A 24,352-nucleotide genomic window follows, 5' to 3' on the forward strand; every position below is an offset into this window, starting at 1 on the left:
GGAGGGCTTGCGTCCTGTCTGTACTCGGGGATATGCAACCTCCAAAGCCCCACAGCACCTAGGAAAGCTTGTGTTTCATTTTTGCTGGTCGGTGGGGACACAGCTGGTATTGTCTCAATCACTTCCGTGGGAATCTGGCAACGTTCCATCTTGCCACTTGACTTCTAGAAACTGAATTTCCTGAGCAGGGCCCTGAACCCTACTTGGTTAAATAGAAAAAAACAGCTTTCAGGAGAATCTGGATGATCTTCTCTCCTTTCTCAAAAACTTTTGCGTCCCCCCATACAATGATGCTATCATCATACTGCAGATGTTCCGGAGCGTCATCCATTTCCAGTGCAGGTCTGGACCAGTCCGTGGCAAATGGTGGGACTGTGTTGCCACCTCTCAGGCAGTGGGTTCCAGGTGCACTGCAAACCCCTCCAGGTGGAAGAAAATTGTGGCCTGCACTTTGCTGACAAAGAATGGAGAAAAATGCATTGGTGTTATGGGCCTAGGTTTCTCAGTGAATTCCTTCCCATGATCATTGTGGAGACAGTGGGAGGGGAAAGGGGTAACTCCTAGATGAACAGCCAACAATCAAGACACAAAAGGAGTAGCTAATAGCCCTGGGATACCAACACACTTTTGTTTTGGGGAAGGCAAAGAAATAGGGGGTTGGGGAGTTTTTGCTGGGGGGTGGCCTCTTCCACTCAGGGGATCTGCGAACTATCGAACTATCGCATGGTGCTGTGGGAGGTTGTGCGCTCTGAACCGGGACTTTGCTGCGCTGCAACTCAGCATTATGATTGAGTTCTGCCTACCTTCCCCTCCCGTGCCCACTGCGGATGAGAAGCTTCCAGTCTCCAGCCGTCCGCCACCCGCACCTTCACCACTACTAGCACTGGGACCAGCTGCCACCCACGTGAGTTTGCAGGAACCTTTTTGAAAGGGGAAGCACCCCTTTTTCCTCTCTCATCTCGGTGCCAGCCCAGGCCACCTGGGGAGTTTCCAAGCTTGCATCGGAGCGGTCCTTGACAGCTTTAAATGCATTACTGCAGCTTTTGCCTTGCCTCTCCTGGCGCTCTTCTTTTGGGTCTTTGAAATACCCACTCCTGAGGCAATCTATGCCGAGGATACACAGGGCTTCTGGACCAGTAACAATGGGGTGTTTGTGCCATTCCTTTCTGGCCAAGCTCACTTCAGCTTCCAGTGCATGCAGCTGTTGGGATCCCCCTGCCACCACAGAAACAGAGATGGATGCTGCCCCCACATTTCTCAATGGCATTAAAGTACGTTGTGTGCCAGTGTCAACTAAAGCCTTATACTTTTTTGGGTCTGATGTGCCAGGCCATCAGATCAACACAGTCCAATAGACCCTCTTCCCTACCTGGCTAGAGGCTGGGTCCCTTTGGTTCTAGTCACGATACTTATTTTTCCCTTCCTGTACATATGAAGTGGAGTTCACTTCAAGAGGATTGGACAGAACCATCATCACTCCGATACCGCCGGGAGTATACCCTCCCGGAGCGTACCCTCTCTCCTTAGCTGGGGGACGCCTGCTCCTAATAGCAGAGACTTTTGTCTGTCCTGGCAAGATATGGAATATTCCCTCCTTAAGCTTCTCTCTTAGTTTCTGGTAGCCCTCTTTAATTTTCTTTTCCATGCTCCTGACATGCTCAGCTAGTTTTGTTTCCACAGGAGAGACATGGGCCTGCAACGGGGCGGCGACAGTGTCTTCATAAATGCTGACTTTACAAACCAATTCACTAACATTACCATCTCCTTCCCTCCATTGCAGTATCACTAAGTATCAGGAATCTATTTCTGACCCGAGCTGAGTGAATTTCTGCCACATTTGTGATGCGTACTAGATACCGCCTAGACTTTTAGGGAATCCCTTGTCCTCTGAAAAAACAATCTCCAGCACAGCTAATTCCCTCAGGCATTGGATACCTTGCTCCATCATGTTGTAACCCGATACCAGAAGGTATAAGGAATGTCTTAACCCTTCCCTCCTGTCCCTATCCTATTGGCAGAAAGCCAAATTCCCCTCCCTGACCCTTTCCTAGAAAAGACTGTTATCTGAGATGCTCTTCCTCTTTTGCCCTGGAACCACCGTGAAATAAGCTACAAACTTTGAGAAAGGCAAGGAGCCTCTTTTGAACCTTTGTTTTATCCTATGCAGTGCTTAGCTCCTTCTTAGAGTCTAACACAGTAAATAGCTAGGAAGGATTACGGCCACTGCACCATCATGTTCCACCATCCTTGCTGAACATGGAAATGCTCCTTACAAAGGTATCTTTCCCTCACACTGGACAGCAGTTGCCACCAGGAGCTGAGTTTCCTGCATTTTCCTGATCCCCCAGCCAATAATCACACCCTGGAACAGGGTGCCCAGTTGCCTGGCTTCACTACCATTGCCAATTCTACCGTTTAGCCATGGCATCCCAGATTGGAGCAGCCAGGTCAATACAGACTCATTTGCCTCGCGTGTGAGCTCTCTACGCAGCTCACGCACCTTGCCCGGGACAGAGATCGAGTGATATTTTCTGGCTCTGTCTCTTCTGCTGGTTGCAAAGGCCATGCCTCTTCCTCACCATTCACTATGCGGGCTTTCTTTTCTGAACCAGGGCGACTGCTACCAGCTTAGGCTGTCCTTTTGGTTCAGCAATGGTTGGCGTACATACGTTAACTGTTCATTTGTTTCCTTTTCCCTCAAGGCTCAGACATGGTTTGTGCGGACATGGCTCCTGTTGATTGCTTTATTTTTCCTCCTCCTGAAAGTGTTGTACCATACCAAGCAGTGTCTTGTAAGCAATGGGTTATAGGTTGAAGGACAGGTATTTGCCAAGAATGGCAGGAACTCCTCCCTGGATGGAGAATGTACGCACCCTCCCTCCCGATTATTATAATTTTTGAATCAGGACTCTCAGTAAGAGATATGGGGGTAGGAATAACAGCTCTTTACTAATATATCTAACCAGACAAATGGAAACAACAGCAGCTATGAAAATTAACAACAAAACAGAACAAATAATCCAGTTCCAGCCCCTTTTCAGCCGCAGGCACTCACTTCTCCGCACGGTCCTGTAGGACACGGCAGGGCCCGCACTGCTGGAAGGTAGCAGGCAGGAGCAGGCTCCCGCCCCAGCAGGCTTCCTAGCATAATTATGGGAAATTCTCCAAAGAGAAGGAGAAGTATGGGGGAAAACCCCAATCCCCCAAAATGGCCAGGGCCCAGCATGTTGCTTGTGAGTTGTCCATCTCTGGAGCTGTCAGAGCCTTTTCCCTTCACATAACTTTTTATTTTAACAGGGTCCTGCAGGTGTTCAGAGGTGAACTTCCAGATCATTGGAGGAGAGAAGTTTTCCAAATACTGGTCCATCTCCTTCGAACATCCTGTGCCACTCAGGATTATCTACTCCCAGGGCAGGCCTCCAGACAAATTCCCTAGAAGCCTCTGTCCTGACTCTAAGCATGGCGTAGACAGTGCAAGCCATATAGAGAAAGTTAGCAGAACTAACAAGATTATGCTGTCCTTTACATATGAAGGCAGCTCAACATTCTCAAAAACTGTTGTAGCAGGTCTGAAGGGCCGGGAAAAAACATCCTCTTCACTCCTCAGGATCAATGTCTTCTATTGTTCAAATCCCCTACTGCATTAGTGCATTATACTGAACTCCATATAAAGTGTTAGCAAACTGACTTCACATTTTGGTCAGGCAAAACAATCCCTCTAGGCCTCAGATCCAAGGACACCAAAATGCCTCAGGCCCCGGAAAATATAAACAAAAGTGAATTGGGGGGAGCAAACTGGGGGCATACGACTTCATTACCTGCAGCTGTAATTGGACGATTAACCCCTGATATGTCAATGGACCAAACCTATATTTGTCTGAAAAACAAGTGACCATCATCCATCTTGGGTGTAGCCTCTGAGGCTTCTGACTGCCCAAGGTGTACCTCTTGAAGGCCTGTAATCAATACCTACTTTTATTCGCTTAACCTTGTCTAGCCTCTGTTCCAGGTAGGCACTCCTAGGAATCAGGCTGGGTGCGATTTTTTAATGAGGACCCAGAGGTAGCAGCCCAGACTAGGACAGGCAAGCAAGACTGAATACGCATTCCAAATCAAACCGATTGCCTCTGACGTTATCATTCCATAAACGCAGTAGAATCAGCAAAGAAATGTTGACTCCTCTCCTGAGTGTAAAGAGAGCATCATAATGGGAAAATACTTTCCCCTATGCAGAAATACGTCAGGGTACAACATACATGTGAATACACCCGGAAACGTGATGATCAGGAAAGTTTCTATACCCCAATATACAAATGCTTTAGAACAAAACTGTAATTCCGACATCTCTCAAGACTTACACTGGGTGCCTAAAGATGTGCTGGTTTAAAAGCAAAACGGCAGGAGAAATGAATCCCACACATCTACCTCAAGAGAGATTACAGGTCAGAGTTACAATTTACTAGAGATGACAAAAAATACAATGATACAAAGAAAACTGGTTTTGACCCACAAACTCAGAGTACAAATTGGCAAGCGGTTCGTAAGGTGACAGTAACAGTACTGTTGAAATTCTAGTCCTCCTTCAGATCGATGGAGTGGTGGTGCCCAAAGTCCCCAAACCCAAAGAGTATAAATATGCTTAGGTTCAGGTGGGAATGCCCAGTACCTCCCCCAGGACAAGGAGTTTCACTCTGGAGGAAGGTAAAACTGTGAGTCATGGGATATTTTGACAGTCTTTGATGGTCTAAGTCACTGCAGCTGCCTATGATCCTAGTGCCATTGATTCCATTATGGCCCATTAGTTGAGATGACCCCTCAGGCAGGCTGGGAATGTTCTGGTGCTTCCCCAGAGGGGAGTTATCAGGCCTGAGTCATTTGTGTGAAGAAAAAGAAACACTACCCTACCCCAAGGGTTCACCTCTTCTCCCTTATCTCATTTAACACCCAGATTGGAGCTTGAGATGTCAGGTGTACAGCAGGCAGCTACTGCAAGTGATCCATCATTAGTAGATCAACAGGAATGACACAGAGGGTGGCACAACACACAGTTTGCTTACATGCGCATAGTGCTAAACTGGCACCCTACTCCAGTTTACACCAGGACTCTCAGGTCCAACAGGAGGTGGATGCTTCCAACATAGTGCACCATGGCGAAAACACCCTTGGAAAGCATGCATGTAGCCTCACACACACTATCTTCTACAGTTTTAGCAGCAGCCTCCATGGGCTTTCTCTGTGCTGGCTTACCACTCCCAAAAAGCTAAGACTTTGCATCCTACAAGATGTGAGAGACTGCTAAGTGCTTCCAGTTTCATGCCTCAAATGAACAGGAAAATCACTATCTGTCTCTGAAATGCTGTTATCTGGCTGAAACATTCCACTTACTTGTAGTCCAGGGAGACACCATTTGAACTTGCAGAACTACTTCCCCTCAGTAAGACGCGCAAGACCGAGATGATATCCCCAAGAAAAATCTTTATTGTGCAACTGCTGCTCAAGGCTTTTATTACCTTCCACTGACACACGGCAAAACAAAAAAAAAAAAAATTACACATCAAAAGCCTCTAGATTGATGGGCAAAAGATGAAATCCATTCACTGGAAATTTGTGCACGTGCATCAACTCTTGCGGTGACAAAATCTTAGCCAGGCGACCAGCCCAACTGACGGCCACCCACAAGGGTAGATGTATGCGATAGACAGACTGCCCACCCTCGGGCCCTTCATCCACAACCATCCGGAATCCATTGGTCAGGCCCAGGTGAGCAACACACATCTCGCCAACAATCATTACATGCCCAAGAAGCTGGAGAAGGAAGTACAAACCCATAAATAAGTAAAATAAAAAGAAAAAAGGAACACATAAAGAGGGGACAGCAGGAAGGGAAGAAAGGAGAGCCAAGAACCACCCAGAGAAAGCAGCTAGCCAATTCCTAGCAATTCAACCATTGCACGTCAAATTAATGTCCGGCCAACCGCTGGCTACTGAAGCTTGCCAAACAAAGCTACAAAGGCCAATCGTGCACGGTATGGGGGCAAAAAAGAGCTCGGCAATTTTTCTCAAGCTAGACAGCAAAGGACTACAAAACGGCCACAGAAGCTGACCTTGTCTCCAGGTTAAAGCCCCCATTGTGTCTGCAGGAAACGTAACCAATCCTGGCAGAAAATAAACTTCAGGCTTCCTTTTGCGTAGGTTTACAAAGCCTTGAATTTGACTTACATAGATAAAAGCAAAACATCCAGCATCTCTCAACCACCTTTGTCCCTCCTTGCCCCTGGCCAGCCATAAACCCCAAGCCCTCTTCTCCATCTTAGAAGTACTACTACTGTTGTTACTCTAAGCCACAACAATAGGCACCAGACTGTGCTCCAAAACAACACTGCATTTTGCACCAGAAGTACATACACAGGGAACAGCACTGCTGTATAGCACTGCTTTTAGTTACAAAAAGCTCAACTCCATTACGAGCTAGAGGCAGAAGATGACAGCAACAGAAACCCAAAGTAGCCTGCAGTGCCCTGTCAAGATGGAAAGGGTGGGATGGGAAAGAGTCTAGTAAATGAGGAACTATCTACAGGCACAGTTTAGCATACAGAAAACTCCCACAGTACTTACACATTCACCAGAATCTCCTGCTTCAGACAACTCGATAATTGGCTCCTTAGGCATGACTAGGAAAAGGGTCCCGTCTAGGGGCAAAAGATCATGGAACGAACAGCACTGCAGGAAGAGTAAACAGTTAAAACATAACTGGCTTCAGAGAAAGGTGAGACCTTATGCAAACCCATCTGCCCTGCTGAACTCCTACAGAAGCAGATTACCAGATACCCCAAACACAAGCCAGAACATTGGCTTTTCTTGCATGAATATAATGCCTTCTATACCCAAAATACAATCAATTTACAGAGCCCCCCTCCAGAAGCGGGATTCCTCATGCAAGACGATGGGGGAAGGAGACAGGCCGCTACTCGCAATTAAAAACCTCCAGTAAGTTTTAGTTCGGGTTGATTCTTTCCTAAGCAGATTTTCTATTGGATGTGGTCCATGCAGAGACTGGAGACAAACGGCTTAACTGAATCATTAAAGAGTTTAGTGAAGTGGAAGAGCAGCGGCCATTCATTTCCCACAGGACAGGGAGCTCAAGTATTGAATCACAGGAAGCCTTCAAGTGCATAGCGCGAGGCTGTCTTCTATACTGCATGCAAACCCTACCTTCGAAAGCAGAAAGCAGAAGGAATCCCAAACTGTTAACTTTCAGCATTTTAATAACTACATCATATGGGATAATACCTGCAAGTTAACAACGCATAGGAAACGGCTGCATTGTTTCCCTCCCCCCCCACCCGGTCTAAGCAGCTCACTCCGGTTTCCAGTACCAACACTCGTGACCCTCGCAAGTACGCTGTTATCACGGTCTTAATGCCCCACACAAACAACTTCTGGAAAGCTATTGCAGCCTGCAGGATGACCAATCCTTTTTTTTTTTTTTTTAACTACAGAAAGCCGTGATTCCTTGTCCTAATAATCCAGGTTTGGGGTTCAGAAGCAAAGACTAACACAGCGAAGCTGCGAAACCTCTTCGAGGCTCTTCGCAGACACATTGAGACCAAGTTACCATCGGAGGTCCTTCTCTACGCGCGCACACGACACAGTAGGGTGGGATGCGAGGCAAGTCCGGACAACACCAGCAACCCAGAACGCCCGCAGCAGCCGGAAGGGGGTGCGGCACAGAACAAGCTTAGGGGACGGTGCAGCAGAGAACGCCATAAGCCAGAGAGGCCCCGTGCGTCCCCCATCCCTGCACCCACCCGCAGCGGCAGCGCCGCCGCACGCCCTGCTGCGCGCCCGGGTACCGCGCAGCGGCCGTCCTCGGCTCAGATGCCCGCGAGCGCGGTTATGAGGGGGGGGGAGGCGAGGTGGAGGGGAGGGAAAGCGGGAGGGAGCAAAGGGGAAGCGGGAGGAGGGGGGGAATAGGAACCGCGCACAGAGCAAATTCGCGGCTACCTCCTAGTCCTCGTCGCTGACGATACCACAGAGACGCTTTGGCGATAATCTTTCCAAAGACAGTAGTGGCGCCACCAGGGCGAGAGGACAGCACCCCCGTACTCTCGTCAGCCAGGACAACGCCCGTGTCCGCTCCGACACTTCCTCCACTAAGACGAGCCCTCCCTGGCGCCCATTGGGCCGACGGATCGTGGCCCGCGTCTCCATTTGTTGTCTCGCCTGCCGTTTTCGCTTTCCTCCGCCTCCTTGGCGGGTCCGCCCTCGTCGACCTGGTCCCCGCGGGGCGCGGAGGGATCTGCCCCGTGTAGTGCTGCGAATCCGAGGGCGGCCTACGAGGTCGCAGAAGAGGCTGTAGTAGCTACAATTACTATTTCTTGTTATTTGTAACCGCATCAAGTCCACCCAAAGGTGCCTGTGCCTTTTTGGTGCTGCTCCCTCCAGTCAAATGACTGCTTGGCCAGGGCAGGGCAGGCCTGGCCTTAACTTCTCAGGACATTTTGAAGAACCAAAAGAAGTTGCTCTACATTGTTTGCTGAATGTCCTGCTTCCATTGCAGATAATTCCAAGGTGCACGTCTGCTGGAAGCAAATAAAATACAAAGCGTGCGTTCGGCACTGCTGGCTTGAGGGGCTAAATGCAGTAGGGTATGGGCTAAGCTGGGTAGGAGGCTTTTAGAAAAATAGGCAGTGCCCTCAAAGCTGCCCAAGGATGGTCTATGGTGCCCTGCACCCCCGGGGACAGTGAGCACCTTGGATGGACCACACAAGTGTCTTGTAACATATATAAACCCTGCTTTGCTCTATATCAGGCTAAGGATATCCTTGGCCGCCTTTGCGGCAAGGGCACATTGTCCTATTTTGCAAAGCTGCTTTCCAGCTGATCGGCCTCCAGCATGTACTGGTGCATGGGGTTGTGCCTCCCCAGGTGCAGGACTTGTGTATCCACAGGTTCCTCGGGTGGTCCCAAAACAGATCGCTTCCTATGATGGAATGCACTTTGTTCCCCAAGTCCCTGCACTGAGGTCCAGGGTTTTGAGAGGTGTGGGAATACTGCCAGTGAAAACAGAGGAAAATAAAGCCCTGAGTTCCACAGCCTTCTCCATATTGCTGGCCACTAGACCTCCTGGTTCATTTGGCAGGAAGGAGGGCGCGGGGAGGAAGGCAGGGCATGAGGATTGCTTCCGCTTTCTTTAGTCTTATTTTCTGACCAACGCACTTGTGGAAGCCCATCTTATGATTCTTTACAACCACTGCCAAATTCAGCTCCAGGTTTACCTTAGCTTTTACTTAGCCAGGCTCATCTCTTGCCTAACTTGTCTGATTTCTTACATTGACCTCATCCTCCTAATCAGGTGGCCTATAGTAGATACGACCACAAGGTTTCCTTTGTTGGTTTGTGTGGGATGATGCCCATGGAGCCAGGAAAGGCCAAAACCGTGTACCCTCCACGTTATTTTACTGATGGAGATCCACAGAGCTGACATCAAGACGGGACAATAAGGATGAAGGAGGAGTTCATGGGCTGCTAGAATAGTCCTCTTTTGGCTCTGATGAATGACATGAAATGGAAAAAAGTCTTAAGAGCAGAACTTTGAAGGACACCAAGGCCAAAAAAGTAACGACTGCATGATTAAGGGTGATGTACGTATTAAAACGCACACTCATGCATATGCTAATAAGCTAACTGGAGTACATACTTCCACATATATGATTATATTGCTCAGCTCTCCGCTTACATCGTGCTATACGTAATGAGGAGAAGATTGGGCTGTATATAAGGAGGGTAGAAATTCCAGCTAGGCAACAGGAATTCCCAAAAGATCTTGGAGACAGGTGCTGGTCTGTTCTCTTCTCCCTCCTCCCAAGTGGGGATGCCCTCTTGGGAAGCCATTGCATACCATTGCTATTATTAGTATTGCATGGGTTAGCACGATGTTATTAGAGTTCTATCACAGCTGGTGCATTTCTGAATAGCAGTTCCAAATCCCTATTTCTGTAACTTCAGAAAATCACTCTATTCCTGAATCTGTGCTCGCAAAGAATCTTAGAGAACGCAACCAGACTTATAGTGCTAAATTGGTTGCAATCGGAAATTGCACCTGACCCACCCAGTCTCCTCTGATCTCTGAGGACCAGCTGGAACTCAAAGGGCTTTATTTTCTGCCAAATGTCTTACTCTTAATGCAATAGCTTGACCTCTAATTTTCACCCCTAAGCTCTCAACCACTTCATCTGGACTGCTATCACCACCCTAACTAGCAGGGTGTCAGGTTGTATTCTGACTTTGTCAGTGGTTTTTCTTTGTACTATTGCATGTACTTTATTTTTTCTCCTTTCTCCTGTTCTATTGTACTTCTGACTTGGAGCATCTCACTGGTTTTGATTTCAAAACCATTACATATTTTGGCACCCAACGTGGGGCAAGAGGTACCTAGAAAAGTCAAAATTACTATTTTGTATTGTAGAAGCCACTTTTTGCTATGATGCTCAACATGCTTACCTAAGTCTTATATCTAGCTCTCTAATTTTTTCCACACATGGGAAACTGTCTGCTGGTTGTAATGCTCCTGTGTAGACCAGAGTGTGGCATAAAAATTGCTTTATTAGTCTTTATGTCTATTGCATGCTAACCTCCGAGGCAATGAACATCATTCAAAAATATATACTCAACTTCGTTTGCTTGTCCTAGTCTAGATTGCTATGTCTGGGGCCTCAACAATTGCACCCAGCCCCTGTGGGGAGGGGCAAATAATTATTTTTTCCAGCCTTTCAGGCCTGACACAGCAGCTCTTAAAAATGTTGAGTTCCCTCTGGATGCCAAGGACAGCATAGTATTGTTGTCAGCTTTGCTTTGTCTTCTCTGTACAGCCTGCAACATGCTTTAAAACAAAACACTACATAGTGTGATGCAGCGTATTCTTAAAGAAGAAGGAAAAAGAAGCAAAGTAACAGCGTCCATGTCCCCTCAAAATGTCCCTTCACCAAAAAAAAAGAAAAACAAACGCAAAGAAACAGCATCTGTGTTTACGCAGACTTTTACAGAGGAAAAAGGAACCAAATGCAAAGCAACAGTGTCAGTGTCTATGCAGACTAGAGCATAGAGAAGACATGGAAAAGTGGGATGGAAAACCCACCTCCTCCTTAGCAGCCCAGATACGTAAACTGAAAAGAGGGACACCTAACATAAGAAGCTCATCTAAAGTCAACGCTGCTCCAGTCTCTCGTGCACAGAACCCCAGACAGCATTGGAATGATGATATGACTGATCCACTGGAAAGGACCGCAGAAACCTATTCACAGGAAGAGAGCAACGTGTACCACAATCAGGAATAGAGAGGCCCTGCCTCTAGCCAGGGAGACGAGAGAAACAATCAGATCTATTGAACTGTGTGGATCCGATAGCCTGGCACATCTGGCCCTCGAAAATATAAGGTTTTGGTTGACTCCGGCACCCAATGTACCCCGATGTCATCAAAGTATGTAAGAAACAAAATCCATTTCTATTTCTGGAGTAACAGGAGGATCCCAGCAGCTGACTGTATTGAAAGCCGAAGTGAGTTTAACTAGGAACGGGTGGCAGAAGCACCCCATCACGACTGGCCCAGAAGCCCCATGCATCCTTGACAGAGACTATCTCAAAATGGATATTTCAAAGACCCAAAAGGATATCGTTAGGCTTTTGGATTGCTGCTGTACAAGCAAAAGACATCAAAAAACTGAATACCTTGTCTGGTCTCTCAGATGTCCCCTCTGCTGTGAGACTGCTGAAAGTTAAAGAACAACAGGTACCAATGGCCACAGCAACAGTACACTGTCGGCAATACCGTACCGGCAGAAGCCCTGTAATTCCCGTCCGTGAGATGATTCGTCAACTAGAGAGCCAGAAGGTAGTCAGCAAGGCTCGTTCACCTTTCAACAGCCCTACTATGGCCAGTGCACAAGTCCAGTAGAAAATGGAGACTGACAGTAGATTACCGTGGCCTGAATAGGGTCAACACCACTGACTGCTGCCGTGCCAGACACGTTGGAGCTTCAGTTCAAACTGGAGTCCAAGGAAGCAAAGTGGTACGCGACCCTCGAGTTTACCTATACCTTCTTCTCCATTCCTTTAACAGCAGAGTGCAAGCCCCAGTTTGCCTTCACCTGGAAGAGAGTGCAGTACACCTAGAACCAACAGCCCCAGAGGTGGAAGCACAGTCCCACCACCTGCCATGGACTAATCCAAACTGCACTGGAAAAGGGCAAGGCTCCTGAACATCCACAGTATATCGATGACATCATTGTATGAAAGAGCACAGCAAGAAAAGTCTTCAAGAAAGGAGAGAAGATTATCCAGATTCTGCTGAAAACTGGTTTTGCCATTAAGCGAAGTAAGGTTCAAAGACCGGCTAAAGAAATTTAGTTTCTACAAGTCAAGTGGCAAAATCGACGTCGTCAGATCCCAACAAAAGTAATCAACAAGATCACCGCTATTGTCTCCACCAACCAGCAAGAAAAAAGCACAAGCTTCCTAGGTGCCATAAGCTTTTGGAGAATGCACGTTCCGAGGACAGACAAATCGTAAGCCCTCTACCTGGTCACCCGCAAGAAAAACAATTTCCACTGGGGTCCTAAACAGCAACAAGCTTTCACCCAGATCAAACAAAAAAATCACTCATGCGGTAGCCCTTGGCCAGTCAAAACAGAACCAAAAGTAAAGAATGAGCTCTACTCTGCAGCCGGGAACCATGGTCTTTCCTGGAGCCTTTAACAGAAGGTGCCTAGTGAGACCCAAAGTCAACCACTACGATTGTAAAGCCAAAGCTACAAAAGGTCTGAAGCCAACTACACTCCCACAGAGAAAGAAATCTTGACTGCCTATAAAGGAGTTCAAGCGGCCTCAGAAGTAATTGGCCCCAAAACACAGCTGCTTCTGTCACCCCGATGCCGGTACTAGAATGGATGTTCAAGGAAAAATTCCTTCCACACATCACGCCACCAACACCACAAGGAGCAAGTGGATTGTCCTCATCACTCAGCACGCCTATTGAAAATCCGAATCGCCCTGAAAATAATTACAAACTAGCCTGAAGGCGAGACTTTTGGATTATCTTCTGAAGAAGAAGAGGAGCAAGTGACATGTGCCGAGAAAGTCCCACCTTATAACGAGCTACCAGAGACTGAAAAACAATGTGCCCTCTTCACCGATGGCTCCTGCCGAATTGTAGGTGCTAACCAGAAATGAAAAACTGCCGTATGGAGCCCCACACGACAAGTTGCACAAGCTACCGAAGGACAAAGTATATCGAATCAGGTCGCAAAGCTTAAAGCCGTCCAGCTGGCTTTAGATATCTGAATGAGAGAAGTAGCCGAGGCTCTGTCTCTACACCAACACATGGATGGTAGATAATGCTCTCTGAAAATGGCTGGATCGCTAAAAAAGGCCAACTAGCAGCACAGCGGGAAACCCATCTGGGCCGCTGAGATTTGGCAGGACATTGCCACCAGAGTAAAGAGGCTGACCTTGAAAAGGTTGACACGTAGATGCGCACGTACCCAAGAGTCAGGCTAATGAAGAGCATCACAACAACGAGCAGGTGGACCGAGTTGCCAAAGTGAAAGTATCACAAGTAGATCTAGACTGGCAACACAAGAAAAATCATTCCTAGCTTGTTGGGCCCATGATACCTCTGGTCATCAGGGGAGAGATGCAACATACCGATAGGCCCGTAACTGAGGGGTGGACCTTACTATGAACAACATCTCACAGGTCATCCAAAACTGCGAGACCTGCGCTGCAATCAAACAAGCCAAGCAGATAAAGCCTCTGAAGTACGGTGAATGATAATTAAAGTGATTCATATCTCTGTGGGAGATATCCTCTGCTAATGGGCCATCTGTTAAGACCAGATGGGACAATGTTCTTTCTCTTTCCCATGACCCATCCTTCCTCCAGGAACATGTCTTCTGTTAATGGGCCATTGAGTCCCATTGCATGACTGATAAAATTACATCATCCCGTTGTGAAATCCTCCGCCCAGGGCGAGGAGCTAAGCCTTTCCTACCTAGATAAAAAGTGAGATTTGGAACACCAAAGCTGCCCTTACCCACTGGTTTCCAGAAGACAAGAGCTACCAGGAACCCTGCCACGATTTCTACAAGATCACTGCTTCGAGAAGACCACTTCATCCAGACTGCTACCACCACCCTAACCAGCAGGGTGTCAGGCTGTATTCTGACTCTCTCAGCGATTTTTTTTTGTATTATTGCATGTATTTTTTTTTTTTCTCTTTTACCTATTAAACTGTACTTCTGACTGGAGTCTCTCACCGGTTTTAATTTCAAAACCATTACGGTGAGATAAGGCAGTTTACTAAAGGAAAAGGGAAAGGTTTTGCACAAAAAAGCAAAAATGAAAAACAAATAATTATATCCTCTAGTTCCCATCGGCAAGCACTGTCCGACCACTTACCAAGAAGCGGGCTTCGGCACGTAGGGGTTGCTCCGAAAGGCAAACGTAAATACGAATGTGTCCCCTTCCCTTTCCTTAACTTAGCTTTTATTTCTGAGCTGAAGTCGTATGGTACAGAATAGACCTCTGGCCAGTTTGGGTCACCTGGTCCAGTGGCATCTTCTCCCAGGATCTTGCCCAGCCTACTGATGCTGGGGCAGAAGGTTGGAGAGGCAGCACTGATGCTGTGCCAACGCTGCTCAGTAATAGCCAAAACACAGGTGTCTTATCAACACCTCTCTAGCTACCAATGCAAAGCACGGTGTGGGAAAATGACCGCGGACTCTGTGGACTGGTAACTGGACATTCAATTAGAGGAAACTTAGGAGTTATATTAACATTCTTACAGGAGTTATCACTATGGGAATTATAGAGCAAATCCCAGTTGCTGCTCCCTGGATGGAATGCAGTTGTCATGACTTGAAAGCTATTCCGTGATGATTCCCATACACACACACACCTGTTAAGGGGGATGGGATGGAGGGTGGAGCAGAGCGAAGGCCAGGCTCTGTATAAATCCTTGCAGGGAAATGAACTCAATGGTACTTTGCAGCTGATAAACCGCACACCACCTGTCAACCAGGGGAGGGAGACAGGGTAAGATGTATGTCACTGTGAGCCAGCAACTGTGGTGAAATCACTTTTCTTAGATGAACTTGCTTCATTAGAGCCCAATAATAATATTAACGCACACCTCCATCCGAAAGTTCATGCCCACCTCTCACTGGGCGTGCGCTCTATATTCTTTTTGACTGAATCTTTAAAACCAAAGCAAGAGAATTTTACACCAATCAGTAACAAAGGTATGTATGACAATAGTCACTCAAGCTCCGCCTAAACACACTGAAATAGTATAAAAATAAGTCGAGAATGGGGAAAAGTTAGGGAAGACTCCATCGTAGCTGCTGGGATCAGTTGATGGGCTGAACCTGTCTTCTCCCCCATAGAGATGCCTATTGGATAAGAATCATACTCGCATGCTGAAACTTTTATTGGGAATTAGAGCTTGTCTGTATATTCCTTCAAATATATTTTTGCAGTCAGACACTGTCACCGACATTCCTCAAACCTTAACCTGTCACAATTTATATTAATAAGGAGTGTTATTCCATAAACTGTTAGTGTGAATCCTTGGCAGACGCTACCAGTCACCAGCAGCAGGTAACACAATGGCTAAAGGGGAAGACCTGCTGAGGGGTCTCCCTTACACTGTTGGCGTGTTTCCCTAAGTCAGTCAAACCACCCTCTGATCCAGTAGGACTGCTCAGTGAAGGATCCCCCCAATGGGACGCTGACAGACTGGTTGAGCACAAGGGTCTCGACTTGCCTGAAACACAGTCAAATTAATCACTAAAGATTGAGTAAATCTCCCCACAAGGGTCGAGGAAGCCTCCCTTTTTCACGTGACACACCGCACTGTGAGAGCTGCTATGGGGAAATGAACTCCATCTTAGCAACACCCAAACCAGCATCATTGGGGCCTGATTCTCAGCTGTCCTTTGCTGATGAAATTGCAGTTATAGAAGGCGGATTGGTACCTGCCCTTCACTCAAATCAACATTCAGTCCCTAATTAATTTTCCCGTTCCTAAAATCTCTAAGCCACCCACCCCCCTTCTACACGGAAGAGTATGCACTTTAGGCTTTATGATGTCAGACCTTGGCTGGCTGCCAGCGGCCCAACCAGCTGTTTTCTCATCACCCTTCCTCAATAGGACAGGAGGAGAAAAGAGGATGAAAAAGCTCCTTCAGGACATAGCTACCTGCCAAATCGAAGGGCAGCAGGGAAATACGGACACCAGGCAGCGCTTTACCCTTTCTTAAATATGCTTACACAGGGGTGCCACCAGCTTTGCTGAGTCGCTCTGCTTAGGCTCTCAGGGAGTCTGGTGCCTAGCTGGTAAAAACTAGCTTTGTCTAGCGCAGAGCAGACCCTGGCCTATTCTCACAGAGGTCATGCCTGCAGGCCACACTCTGTGTCCAGTTCTGATCCCCAGAATTCAATAAAAAGGGCGCGGACAGATTGGACAGGGTGCCAAGGAGGGCCATGAAGATGCTCAAAGGGCTGGAGAACCTGCTTTTGCTCTCACCTTTCCCTGCGATTCTTTAAGCGACCTAAAACACCCATTTCCACCAATTGGCATAGTCAGAGGGATGGCAAGACATATCACTGAATACTTACAGAAGCAGGGAATAAGCTCAAGTCCTAAATACTCGGACAAATGGGCTCAGCATGATCCAAAAGCTGAGGAGAAACATCTAAAAGCAGCTGGGAGCTGCATGAAGGCCAGCAATGACAAAGGAACTAGTTACAAATTGTTAGGCACATGCCTAGGCTCAGGGGGAAACCCCTCACAGTAGTCCAGTACTTCAAGGGAACCACATGGAGAAGACAAGGGACAACGGGCACAAGTCGCACCAGTCCCCATTGCTGGAGGTTTTCAAGATGCGATTGGACAGGGTGATAAATAATCGCATCTAGGCTCCCTTTCGCACAAAAGGCTGCATCAGATGATCTTTCGAGGTCCCTTCACATCTGGGCTGGTCTAGGATCCTACAGTTCTCCAGTGGATCTGGGTTTCATAACCCTTGGCTCCCTCTGGTTTGGAGCAAAGTATCCACAATCAGGTTGCCTGCGAGGCAAGACATAAAATGCCACCAGGTGCCAGTGATTTCTAAAGCCTATGGCAATCACCCAGCATGCTGGTTTAAAAGCAGACCGTCGGGAGTAATGAACCCCACACATCTACCTCAGGAGACATGACAGGTCGGAGTTACAATGTACAAAGCAGTTTACAATAAATACAATGATACAGGGAGAACTGGCTTTAACCCACAAAGTCAGAATATAAACTGGCACTCTGTTGGTCAGAGTGATGGTCACAGTCCAGTCCTATCAAGTGGTGGTCGCAGTCCTGTTGGAAGTAATGGTCACAGTCCTCTTGATGTTTTGGTCCTCCTTTGGATCTGTCGAGTGGTGGTGCCAAAAGTCCCCAAACCCAAAGATTATATATGCCCAGGTTCAGGCGGGATTGCTCAGGACCTCCCCAAGGACAGGGAGTTTCACAGTGGAGGAATGTAATACCGTGACTCATGGGATGTTTTGAGTCTTGGGCGGTCTAAATCACTGCAGATGCCTATGATCCTAGTGCCATTGAGTCCATTAGGGCCCATTAGCAGAGATGACACCTCAGGCAGGCTGGGAATGCTGGTGCTTCCCCAGAGGGGAGTGATCAGGGCTGAGTCATTTGTGTCAAGAAACACTACCCTGCCTCGAAGTGTTTGCCTCTATTTCCTTGTCTCATTTAATACCCATCTTGTAGCCTGAGATGTCGGATGTGCCCTGGGCAGCTACTGCAAGAGATCCATCAATAAAGTTCATCAGGAATGACCCAGAGCGGGCTAGAACAGTTTGGTTATTCCCACCATTTAAACTTGCACCTTACTCCTTTAACCAGGACAACCTGCACCCCTAATATATCATCTACATCATGCCACAATTAATACCTTTTCTTCAACTATATACCTATATATATATACATATACACACAATGAAACATTACAGACAGTTCTCAATCAAAATTAGGTCCCTTGAGGTACACAATGTGTTTCCCCATCTTCCTGCATTACCTACAAAGTGTAACCAGGTCCTTGAGCAAAAACGATCCCGCGTTTGGGTGTGCCTTTTGTTTGAGGTGTGACTAATCTAACTGTCATTCTTAACATACCTCTTATATGTACCACGGGGACTTCATCTCCATCTACAGTATGCAAGGGTTCTGATTGAGTAGGACCAGCTCAACTGATGGAACCACAGGTATTGACCAAACAGGTGTCCTTCACTGAACGCAGCTCCCAGGGTCTGAAGGTTTCCCTGCCCAGCGCATTCAAGGTGGTTTGCAGCAGTCAGTCCATTCCATCGTTCAAGTTTCCCAGCAAATGGCACATGATAGGGAATATGGACACACCCACTTAAATCCAGGCTATCTGGCCCAGGTGTCTATGAGGCTCTTCATGAAATGCTTCCTGTGTTAAGAATCAATTCTCTCAAGGGATCCCGTCACCACAACACTTGCTTTTCCGGGCCCAGGATGGTGTTCGAAGCAATGGCGTGAGGCACAGGGTATGCCTCCAGTCACCGGTGGTTTCTTCTACCTTGGTCAGCACATAGTTTTCCTTGGTGAGTTGGGGGAAGTGAGATGTAATCAAGTTGAAGGCTTCCCCATCAGCTGTACTTTGACCACTGCCCGCCACACCAATAGAAGCTTCAACTGCTCGCCTGCGTGACTGAAGCACATGTCCCACAGTCATGGATAACCTGTGAGATACGTCCATGATTAAGTCACCCCGCGGTCACAAGCCCATCAGCACGTCGATCTCTCCCCTGATGACCGGAGGCATCACAGGCCCACCGAGCTAGAATTAACTCTTCCTGGTGCTTGCCAGTCCAGATCTAACTGAGGTACTTTAACCTTGGAAGATTGATCCACCTGCTTGTTGTTACGATGCTCTTCATTAGCCTGACGCTTGGGTACATGTGCATCTACGGGATGGGCCCTCATGGTCAGCTTCTCTACCCGGGCAGTGATGTCTTGCCGCATCTCAGCAGCCCAGATGGGGTTCCCTCTGCAGCGACACTTGACTTTTCTCCATTGATCTAGCCATCCCCACAGAGCATTTGCTACCAACCATGAGTCAGTGGAGATGTGGAGTCTTGGCCACTTTTCTCATTCAGCAATATCCAGAGTCAGCTGGATGGCTTTGAACTCTGCAACCTGACTTGATCCAACTTCTCCCTCAGTAGTTTCTGCAACTCACCCTGTGGGTCTCCATACATCTGCTTTCCATTTCTGGTTTCTCCCTACAATATGGGAGGAACCATTAGTGAAGAGGGCGTACCGCTTTTAATTTTCTGCAAGTTGGTTATATAGTGGGGCCTCCTCAGCAAAAGCCACCTGCACCTCTTCTTCTTCAGAAGACAGTCCAAAACTCACACCTGCAGGCCAGTTTGTGATGAATTCCAAAATCCCACGGTGATTAGGAACTCCTTTCCGGGCTCACTGTTTGGTCTGACCTATCCACTTACTCCATGTAGCATTGGTGGCATGATGTGGAGAAGGAACCTTTCCTTTGAACATCCAGCCCAGCACTGGTACTTGGGGTGATAGAAGCAGCTGTGCTTCGGTGCCAATCACTTCTAAAGCGGCTCAAATCCCTTCATAAGCCAGCAGGATCTCTTTCTCAGTTGGGGTATATGCTGGCCTCAGATCCTTGTATCCCCGACTCCAGAACCCCAGTGGCCCTCCTCGGGTCTCCCTGGGTACTTTCTTGCCAGAGGCTCCAGGAAGGACCATTCTCCCTGGCTTGCTGCAGTGTAGAGCACGTTCTCCACATCCTGTCCTGTCCTGACTGGCCCAAGGGCAACAGCATGGGCAGTCTCCTGTTTGATCTGGTCAAAGGCTTATTGTTGTTCAGCACCCCCACTGGAAATTGTTTTTCTTCCATGTAACAAGGTAGAGAGGGCTTGCGTCCTGTCTGTACTCGGGGATATGCAACCTCCAAAAGCCCACAGCACCTAGGAAAGCTTGTGTTTCATTTTTGCTGGTCGGTGGGGACACAGCTGGTATTGTCTCAATCACTTCCGTGGGAATCTGGCAACGTCCATCTTGCCACTTGACTTCTAGAAACTGAATTTCCTGAGCAGGGCCCTGAACCCTACTTGGTTAAATAGAAAAAACAGCTTTCAGGAGAATCTGGATGATCTTCTCTCCTTTCTCAAAAACTTTTGCGTCCCCCCATACAATGATGCTATCATCATACTGCAGATGTTCCGGAGCGTCATCCATTTCCAGTGCAGTCTGGACCAGTCCGTGGCAAATGGTGGGACTGTGTTGCCACCTCTCAGGCAGTGGGTTCCAGGTGCACTGCAAACCCCTCCAGGTGGAAGAAAATTGTGGCCTGCACTTTGCTGACAAAGAATGGAGAAAAATGCATTGGTGTTATGGGCCTAGGTTTCTCAGTGAATTCCTTCCCATGATCATTGTGGAGACAGTGGGAGGGGAAAGGGGTAACTCCTAGATGAACAGCCAACAATCAAGACACAAAAGGAGTAGCTAATAGCCCTGGGATACCAACACACTTTTGTTTTGGGGAAGGCAAAGAAATAGGGGGTTGGGGAGTTTTTGCTGGGGGGGTGGCCTCTTCCACTCAGGGGATCTGCGAACTATCGAACTATCGCATGGTGCTGTGGGAGGTTGTGCGCTCTGAACCGGGACTTTGCTGCGCTGCAACTCAGCATTATGATTGAGTTCTGCCTACCTTCCCCTCCCGTGCCCGCTGCGGATGAGAAGCTTCCAGTCTCCAGCCGTCCGCCACCCGCACCTTCACCACTACTAGCACTGGGACCAGCTGCCACCCACGTGAGTTTGCAGGAACCTTTTTGAAAGGGGAAGCACCCCTTTTTCCTCTCTCATCTCGGTGCCAGCCCAGGCCACCTGGGGAGTTTCCAAGCTTGCATCGGAGCGGTCCTTGACAGCTTTAAATGCATTACTGCAGCTTTTGCCTTGCCTCTCCTGGCGCTCTTCTTTTGGGTCTTTGAAATACCCACTCCTGAGGCAATCTATGCCGAGGATACACAGGGCTTCTGGACCAGTAACAATGGGGTGTTTGTGCCATTCCTTTCTGGCCAAGCTCACTTCAGCTTCCAGTGCATGCAGCTGTTGGGATCCCCCTGCCACCACAGAAACAGAGATGGATGCTGCCCCCACATTTCTCAATGGCATTAAAGTACGTTGTGTGCCAGTGTCAACTAAAGCCTTATACTTTTTTGGGTCTGATGTGCCAGGCCATCAGATCAACACAGTCCAATAGACCCTCTTCCCTACCTGGCTAGAGGCTGGGTCCCTTTGGTTCTAGTCACGATACTTATTTTTCCCTTCCTGTACATATGAAGTGGAGTTCACTTCAAGAGGATTGGACAGAACCATCATCACTCCGATACCGCCGGGAGTATACCCTCCCGGAGCGTACCCTCTCTCCTTAGCTGGGGGACGCCTGCTCCTAATAGCAGAGACTTTTGTCTGTCCTGGCAAGATATGGAATATTCCCTCCTTAAGCTTCTCTCTTAGTTTCTGGTAGCCCTCTTTAATTTTCTTTTCCATGCTCCTGACATGCTCAGCTAGTTTTGTTTCCACAGGAGAGACATGGGCCTGCAACGGGGCGGCGACAGTGTCTTCATAAATGCTGACTTTACAAACCAATTCACTAACATTACCATCTCCTTCCCTCCATTGCAGTATCACTAAGTATCAGGAATCTATTTCTGACCCGAGCTGAGTGAATTTCTGCCACATTTGTGATGCGTACTAGATACCGCCTAGACTTTTAGGGAATCCCTTGTCCTCTGAAAAAAACAATCTCCAGCACAGCTAATTCCCTCAGGCATTGGATACCTTGCTCCATCATGTTGTAACCCGATACCAGAAGGTATAAGGAATGTCTTAACCCTTCCCTCCTGTCCCTATCCTATTGGCAGAAAGCCAAATTCCCCTCCCTGACCCTTTCCTAGAAAAGGCTGTTATCTGAGATGCTCTTCCTCTTTTGCCCTGGAACCACCGTGAAATAAGCTACAAACTTTGAGAAAGGCAAGGAGCCTCTTTTGAACCTTTGTTTTATCCTATGCAGTGCTTAGCTCCTTCTTAAGAGTCTAACACAGTAAATAGCTAGGAAGGAATTACGGCCACTGCACCATCATGTTCCACCATCCTTGCTGAACATGGAAATGCTCCTTACAAAGGTATCTTTCCCTCACACTGGACAGCAGTTGCCACCAGGAGCTGAGTTTCCTGCATTTTCCTGATCCCCCAGCCAATAATCACACCCTGGAACAGGGTGCCCAGTTGCCTGGCTTCACTACCATTGCCAATTCTACCGTTTAGCCATGGCATCCCAGATTCGGAGCAGCCAGGTCAATACAGACTCATTTGCCTCGCGTGTGAGCTCTCTACGCAGCTCACGCACCTTGCCCAGGGACAGAGAACGAGTGATATTTTCTGGCTCTGTCTCTTCTGCTGGTTGCAAAGGCCATGCCTCTTCCTCACCATTCACTATGCGGGTTTTCTTTTCTGAACCAGGGCGACTGCTACCAGCTTAGGCTGTCCTTTTGGTTCAGCAATGGTTGGCGTACATACGTTAACTGTTCATTTGTTTCCTTTTCCCTCAAGGCTCAGACATGGTTTGTGCGGACATGGCTCCTGTTGATTTGCTTTATTTTTCCTCCTCCTGAAAGTGTTGTACCATACCAAGCAGTGTCTTGTAAGCAATGGGTTATAGGTTGAAGGACAGGTATTTTGCCAAGAATGGCAGGAACTCCTCCCTGGATGGAGAATGTAAGCACCCCTCCCTCCCGATTATTATAATTTTGAATCAGGGACTCTCAGGAAGAGATATGGGGGTAGGAATAACAGCTCTTTACTAATATATCTAACCAGACAAATGGAAACAACAGCAGCTATGAAAATTAACAACAAAACAGAACAAATAATCCAGTTTCCAGCCCCTTTTCAGCCGCAGGCACTCACTTCTCCGCACGGTCCTGGTAGACAACGGCAGGGCCCGCACTGCTGGGAAGGTTGCAGGCAGGAGCAGGCTCCCGCCCCAGCAGACTTCCTTAGCATAATTATGGGAAAATTCTCCAAAGAGAAGGAGAAGTATGGGGAAAACCCCAATCCCCCCCAAAATGGCCAGGGCCCAGCATGTTGCTGTGAGTTGTCCATCTCTGGAGCTGTCAGAGCCTTTCCCTTCACATAACTTTTTATTTTAACAGGGTCCTGCAGGTGTTCAGAGGTGAACTTCCAGATCATTGGAGGAGAGAAGTTTTCCAAATACTGGTCCATCTCCTTCGACATCCTGTGCCACTCAGGATTATCTACTCCCAGGGCAGGCCTCCAGACAAATTCCCTAGAAGCCTCTGTCCTGACTCTAAGCATGGCGTAGACAGTGCAAGCCATATAGAGAAAAGTTAGCAGAACTAACAAGATTATGCTGTCCTTTACATATGAAGGCAGCTCAACATTCTCAAAAACTGTTGTAGCAGGTCTGAAGGGCCGGGAAAAAACATCCTCTTCACTCCTCAGGATCAATGTCTTCTATTGTTCAAATCCCCTACTGCATTAGTGCATTATACTGAACTCCATATAAAGTGTTAGCAAACTGACTTCACATTTTGGTCAGGCAAAACAATCCCTCTAGGCCTCAGATCCAAGGACACCAAAATGCCTCAGGCCCCGGAAAATATAAACAAAAGTGAATTGGGGGGAGCAAACTGGGGGCATACGACTTCATTACCTGCAGCTGTAATTGGACGATTAACCCCTGATATGTCAATGGACCAAACCTATATTTGTCTGAAAAACAAGTGACCATCATCCATCTTGGGTGTAGCCTCTGAGGCTTCTGACTGCCCAAGGTGTACCTCTTGAAGGCCTGTAATCAATACCTACTTTTATTCGCTTAACCTTGTCTAGCCTCTGTTCCAGGTAGGCACTCCTAGGAATCAGGCTGGGTGCGATTTTTTAATGAGGACCCAGAGGTAGCAGCCCAGACTAGGACAGGCAAGCAAGACTGAATACGCATTCCAAATCAAACCGATTGCCTCTGACGTTATCATTCCATAAACGCAGTAGAATCAGCAAAGAAATGTTGACTCCTCTCCTGAGTGTAAAGAGAGCATCATAATGGGAAAATACTTTCCCCTATGCAGAAATACGTCAGGGTACAACATACATGTGAATACACCCGGAAACGTGATGATCAGGAAAGTTTCTATACCCCAATATACAAATGCTTTAGAACAAAACTGT

General features: G+C 47.7%; 1 protein-coding gene across 3 annotated transcripts in view; it reads right to left on the reverse strand.

The window, feature by feature from the left end:
• The window catches only part of LOC306816865 (uncharacterized protein), a 147,219-nt gene that overhangs the window by 92,299 nt on the left and 30,568 nt on the right, over nt 1-24,352 (reverse strand). For all 3 annotated transcript variants that reach the window (XM_079333312.1, XM_079333313.1, XM_079333314.1), the window contains one exon: nt 6,616-6,720. In XM_079333312.1, the coding sequence (XP_079189438.1) occupies nt 6,616-6,720 (105 nt within the window). The remainder of the gene's footprint in view (nt 1-6,615; nt 6,721-24,352) is intronic.

Source organism: Erithacus rubecula (assembly GCF_903797595.1).
Source record: "Erithacus rubecula genome assembly, contig: scaffold_94_arrow_ctg1, whole genome shotgun sequence".
NCBI lineage: Eukaryota > Metazoa > Chordata > Aves > Passeriformes > Muscicapidae > Erithacus > Erithacus rubecula.